This window comes from Ruditapes philippinarum, unplaced genomic scaffold (genome assembly GCF_026571515.1).
Source record: "Ruditapes philippinarum isolate M1 unplaced genomic scaffold, ASM2657151v2 ctg537_1_1_1_1, whole genome shotgun sequence".
Classification (NCBI taxonomy): domain Eukaryota; kingdom Metazoa; phylum Mollusca; class Bivalvia; order Venerida; family Veneridae; genus Ruditapes; species Ruditapes philippinarum.
This window is the reverse complement of record NW_026857371.1, coordinates 98,606-110,958: the sequence shown is the minus strand read 5'-3', so window position 1 is coordinate 110,958 and position 12,353 is coordinate 98,606. Positions and strand designations below refer to the sequence as shown.

The 12,353-nt window shown below is 32.2% G+C and overlaps 1 protein-coding gene across 1 annotated transcript in view; it reads left to right on the top strand.

The window, feature by feature from the left end:
* Positions 1 to 404: 404 nt before the first annotated feature.
* The window catches only part of LOC132749528 (neurogenic locus notch homolog protein 1-like), a 36,162-nt gene continuing 24,213 nt past the window's right edge, over positions 405 to 12,353 (top strand). The window contains exons 1-9 of the mRNA XM_060739324.1: positions 405 to 516; positions 1,756 to 1,881; positions 2,398 to 2,520; positions 3,164 to 3,289; positions 3,671 to 3,793; positions 4,253 to 4,378; positions 4,875 to 4,997; positions 9,437 to 9,562; positions 10,054 to 10,176. Coding sequence (XP_060595307.1) covers positions 405 to 516; positions 1,756 to 1,881; positions 2,398 to 2,520; positions 3,164 to 3,289; positions 3,671 to 3,793; positions 4,253 to 4,378; positions 4,875 to 4,997; positions 9,437 to 9,562; positions 10,054 to 10,176 — 1,108 coding nt within the window. The remainder of the gene's footprint in view (positions 517 to 1,755; positions 1,882 to 2,397; positions 2,521 to 3,163; positions 3,290 to 3,670; positions 3,794 to 4,252; positions 4,379 to 4,874; positions 4,998 to 9,436; positions 9,563 to 10,053; positions 10,177 to 12,353) is intronic.

Below are 12,353 nucleotides of genomic sequence, written 5' to 3'. Positions count from 1 at the left end.
CCTGATATAAATGGTTGTTTTCATATATAACCCGAGCCGCTATGTGAGGGTTATATTGCAAATTTATATACGGCCATATTAAAGCTGTTAAAAATCTTTATAATGCATTTATAAAACAGCAAACTTCCTTGTTTGTTTCTTTCTTCTGCCAGATGGCATATCAAGCAATATTAAATTAGATATGGAAATAATTCTGAGTATTCCGATCTAAAGACATGTAACAAGTACATTGAGGTAAGATATTTATCCTCTGTCATAATTTATGGTAATTTACTCAAAAGCATCAGCTGTGAGATATAATATTATTGCCAGTCATAGGGTCCTGTTCTTCAGTGAGGAGCACAAGAATAAAATTATATTGTATTATTCAAAGTCATATTGTACTTTTATCTACAGATGGTACAATGGTTGGCGATCCATGCACAACACCGGACACATGTATACAAGATAATGCTGGTTGTAACGGCACCATCTGCGACTGTCTCCCTGGATTTTCTTATAATGGCACAGTGTGTGGTTAGTAGTGCTAATAGAATTAATGATGTTATTTAAAAAAGATTTTAAATTTTGTATATATTTATATCTAGAAATCTATATATGTGATCATGATATTAAACTTATTCAACTATTGGCATATAATGGTATATTGACATATATACTGACATACCATAGAGGCTGGTCAACCTGTACAATGTCAAAATGAGGGTTGACTGCAAAACTGCTTTATATTATAAAAGTTACTGCAGTTTTGCAGTCAACCATGCAGTCTGACTAGTCTCTTTATTGTTGGTTGCTAAATTTTAGCTGTTGTTTTATTGACATTCCTAACATCATCATATAAATCTATATCCAATGAAATATTTATATAGACTTTATAAATGGTAAAAGTATATTAATCTTATGGTCAATTCAAGAAAGAGTTGTGACTTGTCACATAGGATGTGTCTGTTATTTACCACACATGGGTATTGTACGTAAACAGAATTAATTTCTGAACAGAATATTATGCTGCTGTTTTAAAATATCGTTTAGCAATGATTTTCAGCATGTGCATGCACCATTCATTTATAAATAAATATACAAATATATTTCTTTCATACAGGTATTTTGGCATTATTCTTTTTCAAAATTTAGACAATAGTTTTGCAAACTACAGGCAGCAGATATACAGCTTTATATGACCATGTACAGTTCTAAAGTCCAATTTGATAAAGTTCACATTGAAAGATTGAATGTAATGTTATATTGAAAGATCAAAAATGATATATTGAAAGACCAAAAATGAGATATTGAAAGATTAAAAATGATATATTGAAAGATCAAAAATGGTATTAATGAAAGATCAAAATCTGTCACGCAATATTCTTGAAAAAAGCAAAACCTTTTCATAAATAGCATATTAAATTTTTACCAATCGAAGGATTTGTGTCACCATTTCCTGTATATTGCTATACTGTCTGAGGTTAATCGTTCTGTTTCCAGTGTTCTTGAATAAATAATATTAACTTGACTATAAGATTGCAAAAAATGTATTAATTCTTGTTTCAAAGGAGATTTTTTCAGATGTTTATTTTTATCTTTTTTCATAAATCATTTCTGGGATGCCTTCGTGATGGTCACCTGATTTCCAGGACAGTCCCGGATGTCCAAGACATTATGGCATGCATGCATATTTATTGAAAAATTAGGTAGTCTGCAATGTTTAATTTGTTGATGTAGTGTATAATAAAAAGTACATTTCTTTATCTTTTTAAGTTGGAACTGGGCTTTGTGACCCTTGTGATACATCAGTATTAAATTGTGAGGACCCTCTGGAGTGTAGTTCTACCACATACAGATGTGAATGTCCCTCTGGTACAGTACAGATAGATGGCGCCTGCTGTAAGTACATTCTATTAGTGTGTCAATAGTAGTTCTAGAACTACTGTAACCTAACAAATAATTACGATCAATTAATATTCACTTTATTTACTGTAGGCATTGATGCGCGATTAAAAGTTTGCATGAATTAGTCTGCAGGACTTTACGAATGAATTGGTAAAAGAAATGTTTGTTTACATATCTTGTCTAGACGCTCATAAAAAATTACCGGACTGAATATTTCAATTAAAACGCAAGTTATAAGTTTATTGCTTATTTATTTTTAAGTCCCTAATATAGTCAAAATAAATCTTAATTATTGAATATCACGGTCAAGCAATACTCAGTAAAAACCTTCTCATTTGGGAAATTGTAGATTTTTTTCTTTGGAAATTTGAAAAACTCTATAAATCAAAATGTAGGGTATATTTAAAGAGTGTAACGTTTTGATTATATATAACTTTTATTATTTTTTGAAAAACTTTGGGTATATTTTAAAAGTGTATATTTTAATTATATAATTATTATTATAATTAGATGGAACACTTATTGGAGAGACTTGTACAAGTAGTTACGATGTATGTATCGATGATAATGCTGGATGTAATGGGACAATATGCAACTGTTTGCCAGGGTATTTCTTTAACGGCACTATATGTGGTAAGTATACTGAAATGTTTAGTCTGTTGTCCAGGTCCTTGATGCCAGTTGATGGTACATGTTTTTATCATTTATCACAGAAGGAATATTTCTATGCTCCATTACTACAGACTTTTGTGAATAAGTATGCAAAACAAGGTATCACAACAAGGTATCACACCTCTCGAAGGTCTAGGTCACACCAGGGAAGTGTAAAACCTGTGTCTGAAGCGACTAACTTCTACATACATTGAGGGATTTTAATATAACTTGGGACAAATATTTTCCATAGTGTGGTGGAGTGTCATGCTAAAATTCAGATGTCTATGGCAAAGGTCAAGGTCACACTTAAGGGGCAAAGGGCAAATAACAAAATTAATCATTCATTTGCGAGTATAACTTCTATATACATTGATGGATTTTAATATAATTTAGCACAGGTGTTCTCCATGTTTAATAACTCTCACAGAATGAAGGTCAAGGTCACAAAAGGACAAAGGTCAAATAAAAAATATCAAAATTTTTTGTTAGCTCTGTATCCTGTTTCTGCTTTGGAATATTATGCTTAGTGATCAGAGGATATTTAAATTGGTGAGGTTGACTTAGTCACCACTTTTCACTTTTGGCGATTTTCACTGATGACAATGACTTTCTGTTTTATCAGTTGGGACAGAATGGTGCGATCCATGTGATGACTCAACAGCGGCTTGTTCATCCGCTTTTACTTGCAGTTCCACTTCATACAGATGTGAATGTCCATCTACACACGTGCTTGTTGGGGATACTTGTGGTACATTTATCTATTACTACTATTTAAACGAACTTTTTTTTTTAAATGTCTAGCTTTTTTCTTAATTTGTACTTGTAAAACTATATTTCTTTAATAATTTTTAAATGACACTCGTAACAAGTTAGCGAGACAATAAATGATATATTTATTAAAATTATTTTTTACCTCCCTTGTAAATGCTAAGTAGATAAACTCTGTAACAGTACGTTAACATGGTACTTGGACTATGATTTGTTTAAACAAGATTATCGGATATAAAATTCTTGATAATCTCTGTTAAATAATTTCAAGTATTTTAATGATGGTATATTTTGTAAACAAATATTTATTTTCTTCCATTATGCATGTGTTATAGACATTACTGTTATTTTGTATCCATAGTTGGAACGCAAGTTGGTGAACCATGTTCATCTCTGCTTGATACATGTAAAGATAATAATGCCGCGTGCAATGGAACAGTGTGCGATTGTGTGGATGGTTGGGTATGGAACGGAACAATTTGCGGTAAGCTATTTTCGTGCATTTGTAAGAATTTCACTACTAGTAATATTGCAGGTATGATTTGACCACAGTTATGTATTTTTGATACCTCATGTGAATTTTTTTTTTTTTTTTATCTTTATACCAGGGATATATTTTTTTATATTCATTTATATGTAGTATCTAACTGTAGATGAATTTACTTTGGTGGAAGAACAAACTATTTTTAAATTAGGTTACTACAGTGTCAAGGCTTAAAGGAAATGTACGGTTGATTTACAGTAAAACCTTTGCTCTACAGAGCTAGAATAAAGAGGAAATCTTTACTTGTGGAAGAAATAATATGGTTGTTGTAAAGAGATGATTGTTGTAAAGAGGTGATTGCTCTTCAGAGGGTCACTCTGCAGAGGTAATATTGTATTTACTATGAAAAAATAGAAGTAAACTATTCACAGACCAAGATTTATTCTTTTATACCTGTAGTTGGACCAAACTTATGTGACCCGTGTGATCCCGGTGTATCTTCCTGTAATAACGGTTTGGTGTGTAGCTCGACAACGTACCAATGTGAATGTCCTCCAGATGAGGTTCAAATCTCCGACTCGTGTTGTAAGTTTGTTTTTATTTTCTTCGCATCATTTAGTCAGTAGTTTGCATGGATCTGTTGTACATAATATTATATGGATGTCAGCTTTAAAGTTAAAAGAAAATTAGAATGAGGTTCATAAATGCTCAGTTGGAATCTACCTATGCGACCAGTGCAAGATCAGTTTTCACGTCCAAGCTGCCTGATCATGGTCTTCACTAGTCGCTTGCTATCCAGTCATTGCATATTTTGGTATGAGTTAAGTATCATTGAGAACAATATTTCATTCCTTTCTAAAGCTTCATGTCTCCAGCTGAATGTAAAATTTTTTTTTTAAAAATAATAAAGAAGAAAAATATATTTGATGATTAAGGAATGGAAAGACAAACTAATGTCATTGTATAAGAAATTGTGCAGATAGTTTGCTGCAAATGTTATGAATAGGCACATAACTATTTTTTATTTATTTATTTATAAAATTTTGTTAAATTGAAGAAAAAGAATGGTTTTACATTTTAGATGGCACACATATTGGTGAATCATGTACTACATCTGTTCCCACCTGTGTTGATGATAATGCGGAATGCAATGGTACCGTGTGCAACTGTATTGAAGGATTCACTCATAATGGATCCATATGTGGTAATGTTTATTTGTGTGACCATATATTTTGATATTTTGATTACTTATTTTAGTCCAGTGGCAATATAGACTTGCTTATCTGTGTAATCTGAAAAGGTTCTTGTCTCAATACTTGCCTTAGACATCTGTACAGTACGCTCAGCGCGGCTTTTTCAAAACCCGCATGACCCCGCGGGTGAGGCTTACCGCGGACGAAAATTTGCTCAGATATTGTCCGCGTGACCCCGCGGACAGAAAATTTTCACCACCGCGGACATAAATCGGCGGCTGAAACCGTTTCTCCCGCGGAATGCAGTGGTAAATTGTGGAGGAACGCGGTGGTCAAACACCGGTCAACGCGGTGGAAACCTTATATTTTAAAAATTAATTACTGTACATGTATTTAAACATCAGTATACGTACGTACATGTACTGTAACATGTACTGTACATATACATGTAACTATATGTAAAATTTGTTTGTTTTCTCTTTTTTTTGTAATAAAAGTACATGTACAAATGCAGTGTTTTTCTTGTTCTTCTTCTTGTTATTGTGTTAGGTAATGTATAATATGTATTCGACATCAAGATAAATCATTGTCGTCGCAACTTCATGGTAGTGATAAACTTGAAGTCAAATAGTGAAAAATTCGGCATATGACATTTATGAAAAAGATACTACAACAATTTATATGACAGCTTTTGTTTCTTATTTAAAAACTTTGAAAACGTAACCCTCAACAATTTTATTCAGGCAATTTTCCAGGACGTCTCTTTCAATTGTCAGATGCGTTTTACTGTTTCTGTTTCTGCATGTTGATCATAAAGTCTTATATTTTATTTGGAACATTAAAAGAAAGCGTTTATTTCACCAAAATATACATTAAATGATATTCTTGATTTATCTAATTACAGGTGTGAGCGTAATGTATATGTTTTGAAGTTTGTATCAACTGTTGAAGTTTATTTTCATTTTTAGCTCGACTATTCGAAGAATATGAGAGCTATTGTAGTCGCCCCGGCGTCGGCGTCCGCGTCCGCGTCGGCGTCTGCGTTGGTTAAAGTTTTTTGTAAAGTCAAATATCTCAATTATTACTTGAGATATTCAATTGAAACTTACAATACTTATTTATAGTAACAAGGTACATCAGATTGACAAGTTGGATAACTCTGCCTACAATATTGACAGAATTATGCCCCTTTTTAACTTGGAAATTTTGGTTAAAGTTTTTTGTAAAGTCAAATATCTCAATTATTGCTTGAAATATTCAATTGAAACTTACAATACTTATTTATAGTAACAATGTACATCAGATTGACAAGTTGGATAACTCTGCCTACCATATTGACAGAATTATGCCCCTTTTAAACTTAGAAATTTTGGTTAAAGTTTTTTGTAAAGTCAAATATCTCAATTATTACTTGAGATATTCAATTGAAACTTACAATACTTATTTATAGTAACAAGGTACATCAGATTGACAAGTTGGATAACTCTGCCTACCATATTGACAGAATTATGCCCCTTTTTAACTTAGGAATTTTGGTTAAAGTATTTTGTAAAGTCAAATATCTCAATTATTGCTTGAGATATTGAATTGAAACTTACAATACTTATTTATAGTAACAATGTACATCAGATTGACAAGTTGGATAACTCTGCCTACCATATTGATAGAATTATGCCCCTTTAGAACTTAGAAATTTTGGTTAAAGTTTTTTTGTAAAGTCAAATATCTCAATTATTGCTTGAGATATTCAATTGAAATTTAAAATAGTTATTTATAGTAACAATGTACATCAGTTTGCAAAATTGCATAACTCTGTCTGCAATATTTGCAGAATTATTTGCCCCTTTTAAACTTAGAAATTTTGGTTAAAGGTTAAAGGTCTTCAAAGATATTTACTTGAAACTTTACACATGCACTTAGGGTCATAATTGGAGGGTCATAATTGTATGTCACTGACCAAGTTCCATAACTCTATCTTGCATTAAGGCTGATTCATATCCCCTTTTCTACTTAGTCTCTTGGTTAATGTTAACATGCAAGTTTTACATATCTCAATAACTATTAAAGATATTTATTTAAAACTTCACATATGCATTTAGGGTCATAATTGTAGGTCACTGACAAAGATCCATAATTCTATCTTGCATTTAGGCTGATTTTTCTCCCCTTTTTCAACTTAGAAAGTCATGGTAAAGTTTTGCTTGTAAGCTGTTATCTCAATAACTACTTAAGGGTTTGTGCCTCTTTTGGGACAATTTTATGCATTCATAATAATAAAGCAGTGATTTACTTGATAAAACATCTTAATAACAAGCTTTTGTTCCCTTTCTGTCAAATTTATGTATTCATAGGTAATTAGTATGATTATACTCAATAAAAAACCCTTGTGACATTACCTTCCGAATAGTCAAGCCAATTCTGTATAATTAGACTCTCTCTAAGGCCTATAACATGAATTTATAAAAAAAATTAGCCCTTTTGTGAACTTAAAAAATTTAACATTATCAAGGCTCTTTTACTATCAAGCACTTAGAATAGTCGAGCGTGCTGTCCTACAGACAGCTCTTGTTGTTTTAGTAGTTTGTTTGCTTGTTCTTTTTTATTTTTTTATAGATTTTTTTGCAGAATTTTGTTAAACTTGACGTTATACTTTTGTTATTTTATTATGAACAGTATGCATGTACATACATGTATATAAGGCAAACGAGCACATGGCAGTTTCTTTCTAAGAACTTCCATCGACGGATTTTCAAGTTAAAAATATTTCATTTTAATTTTATTTTAAGATATTATTGTTCATAGGAATAATAGTATTTGTAGACAACATGTAGTTTTAAGTACATACAATTGAACATAATTGTCTTTGATTTCTTGTATTCATTATATTAAGTTTTCATTGAAATTAATTCCGAGGATAATAATGTAATTTTATAATTTGTAAAAGGCAGCCTAATCACTATTTTTTTAATGGATGCGGAATTTGTTTTTAACGCGTTTGATGCTTATTATATATATATAAGTATATTATTATATATAAGTATCATACATCAAGAGCGCTGGAATAATAAACAAGCTTTTCGTTAGTTTAACAGCAATTATAATACTTATAGAACCACAAGAAATGAACAAGTAAAGATGGCAGTGATAAATGACGATTTCAGTTGTAAAAATATTGGTATGTGGACGAATAGTTTTGTGGACGTTTATAACAAAAATATTAAAAACAACAACAAAAACAAGTACAGCTGTAATTATTTTTATTTCAAATTCCGTTCAAATAATTTAACGTATAATAACATTTAAGGAGACGATTGTGGTCAATTTTCGAGTCATTGTGTAAAAAAGATGACGTTAAAAAATAATAAAACGTCTATTATTTTTGGAGGTTAATTTAAACTGACCAACTGACCATGGCGTTCCCCCGCGGGAAAAGGGTGACTGATTTTATCGATAAATGAAGAATTTTGTCCGCGGTGGAAACAACTGAACACCGGGGATCGCGGGGAAATTAGGCTTCTCATCGCGGACGAGCCCCCGCGTTTGTCCGCGGTAAAAAAAGTGAGCGTACTGTATAGAGAAACTTTGAAAAAATGGCCTTTTTTAAGAATTAAAAGTACCTATATTTTCATTGAAAAAAAATAACAGAAACGATGTAAGGAATTGCATATTATTATGTATTGTACTCAACAATAAAAAGAAAAACATAATCCAGAAGTGAAAACAAGAATTCATTTAAGTATGTGATATGCCCTTGAAATGACCTCAAATACGTAGAAAAGTCTGATTCAGGGGCAGATAACTCAAAAACGAGAAGGGTGACCCCAATTTTTTTTTTGCTTAAAATGTAACTGTTATCATATTCTAACAACATGCCAAGTTTAAAGAAATTCTATTTAACAGTTTTAAATTTGCCTATATGTCTATATGAAAGTTCCTGAAAACGTCTTTAATGTACATATCTTGTTTATGCCTTAGTTAAGTCTATAGATCTTGGATACATGTAATTGATAAAATGAGAAAATTATGTCGCAATAGTTCTTTAAAGCTTACATTAACAAAGAACATAATCTATTTAGATAGGAAAAATATAGAATCAATTTTATTTGATATTCATGTACATTACAGTTACTTGGATGCTATTGTTTTTGTCCTTTTTCAGATGCTAAACATTTTAAAGAACTTTTCTCATTGGCTTATCAAGATAACATGTATGTATATGCATACCAAATCTTTAATAGGTACATGTATCATATGAAAGTTATTACATCAACAATTTACAGAACAGTGTAACAGCATGACCTTGTTTTGAACCCAGGACCTTGGAATATTGTGTCTCAGTTCTACCGACTGAGCTATCCAACGGCTTAGACATCTTCTCCCCTAAATAGTGAACAATTCTGAACCTTGACATATATATTTACTTTACTTAATATACCTGATTTCTTCACAGTTGGAGACAGTCTATGTGATCCCTGTGACCCTGCCATTACTACATGTGCCTCTTCACTAGTATGTAGTTCAGATACTTACAGATGTGAATGTCCTGTAGGATTTGTACAAATCGGGGATGCCTGCTGTAAGTATACTTTCATATTCATTCTTTGAAATAGTGTTATTCATTTTGTATGTTAAAAGGTACCAGCCCACACACAAAATAAAACGTTGCAGTGGTGTAAGAAGAAGAATAAAGTGCCTAAAAGCTGATATTTCAACTGGGACATAATATAACCATTTCAGCAAATATGATCTAGATAAGATGTCATATGTCGGTGATACTGGTAACCTAACATGTTTACCATCTGGCTATTTGTCCACCAATTCAATATACGCAATTGGAGATGTTTTTATTAGTGCCGCTTGATAGACAGTTTAGATTTTAATGTGTAATGTAAAAAAACATCTATTAAAGCTATATGCATTTCATATTGTTAGATATTGAATTTTCAGAACAGTACTTAATGTATTGCAGTAGAACCCTGCCTTACAACCACCCTGTTTTGCACTTAAATTCGTCTGACCATGAGTCTTTCAAATTTTTTAACAAAAAAATCTATATTTTCAATTAAGATGGAACACGTGTTGGCCAGGAATGTACAAATACTGTCAACACGTGTATTGACGATTATGCGGAATGTAATGGCACTGTATGTACATGTATTAATGGTTATAATTGGAATGGTTCAATATGTGGTAAGTCATAATTTATGCATAGGTGTTATTATATGACTAACAATTTCACCATGTGGCGATAATTATTGACAGCTAGTAGATTAAGTAACATTAACCACGCCTCAAGGTGTCATCATCTAAGCATCAACTCTAGGTGACATCATTTACCTTGACTCTAGGTGCCATTATTTACCTTGACTGTAGGTGACATAATTGACCTAGACTCTATGTGACATCATTAACCCTGATTCTAGGTGACATCATTTACTTTGACTATAGTTGACATCATTGACCTAGACTTGATGTGACATCATTGACCTATACTCTAGGGGACATCATTCCATTTGACTCTAGCTGACATCAATGACCTTGACTCTTAGTGACATCATTGGCCTTTACTCTATGTGACATTATTTGATTTGACTCTAGGTGACATCATTGACCTTTACTCTAGGTGACATCATTGACCTTTACTCTATGTGACATTATTTAATTTGACTCTAGGTGACATCATTGACCTTTACTCTAGGTGACATCATTTACCTTTACTCTATGTGACATTATTAGTCCCCTACCGGTTTAACCGGAGGGGACTTTAGGTTTACCCTCCGTCCGTCTGTCCGTCTGTCTGTCTGTCCGTCTGTCTGTCAGTCCGTCAGTCCACAAAACTGGATCCCGCGATAACGCAAAAAGTACTAAAAATATTTTTATGAAACTTGATATATGGATAGATGGCAGTATGGAGATTATGTACGTCTTTTTTTTTCTTCCTATGTTGAAAATTCTGGTTGCTATGGCAACAAATAGTCTGAATATATGGCAAATTTAACACATAAACTGGATCCAGTGATAACTCAAAAAGTACTGAAAATATTTTTATGAAACTTGAAATATAGGTAGATGGCAGTCTGGAGATTATGCACATCCATTTACTTTCTTCCTATGTTGAAAATTCTGGTTGCTATGGCAACAAATAGTCTGAAAATATGGCAAATTTAACACATAAACTGGATCCAGTGATAACTCAAAAAGTACTGAAAATATTTTTATGAAACTTGAAATATGGGTAGATGGCAGTCTGGAGATTATGCACATCCTTTTCTTTTCTTCCTATAGTGAAAATTCTGGTTGCTATGGCAACAAATAGCCTGAATTTCAAGATTTCCGATCAAAATTTTTCAGCTTTTTCACAATAAATTCTTTATTTCTTAAGGTGTTTACTTCAAACTTTAAATATAAGTTTCTGGTCATCAACCACATCATATGTGACAAGGTTTACAACTCTAGCACAAAAATTATCAGTATTACCTCCCTTGAACTTAGAATTTTTATGAAAAAAAATGTTGTCTTTTTTAAATAACTTCTTTATTTCCTAATGTATCTTCTTCAAACTTCATATATATGTTTCTTATTATCACTCATCATTTTTGAGAAGGTTAAATACTCTAGCAAGACTATTTCCAGAATTATGTCCCCCTTGAATTTTTTGGTATTTTTCACTCCAACTTCTTCATTCCTCGTAGGGTTTACTTTAAAATCCCACATCGTAATAATATGACAAGGTTGTATAAACAAAATTTCCTTACTAGGCAGGGAAACTTAACACATTACTGTGATAAAGACAAACTAAGAACTCAAAAGATTTAAGTTCATTGATGTCATTCATTTGTTGGTAAAATTGAATGGCCAATGGCCCATCAGAATGCTGCTGGGGTTCTAACTGGTAGAGGACTTATGGATTGCTTGCAATACTATGATAATTGCTTGTTTAATTTGACTTTTGGTGACATGATTGACCTTGACTTCAGGTGACATAATTTACCTTGACTCTAGATGACATAATTTACCTTGACTCTAGATGACATCATTGACTGCGTCTCTAGATTGCATCTTTAACCTTGACTCTAGGTGACATCATTAACCTTGACTCTAGGTGACATCATTGACCTTGACTCTAGATGACATTATAAACCTTGACTGTAGGTGACATTATTAACCTTGACTCTAGGTGACATAATTAACCTTGACTCTAGGTGACATAATTAACCTTGACTCTAGGTGACATCATTAACATTAGCTTAAGATTACATCATTAACCTGGACTCTAGATGACATTGACCTTGACTCTAGGTGACATCATTAACCTTGACTCTTGTGACATCATTAACATTGACTCTAGATTTACATCATAAACCTTG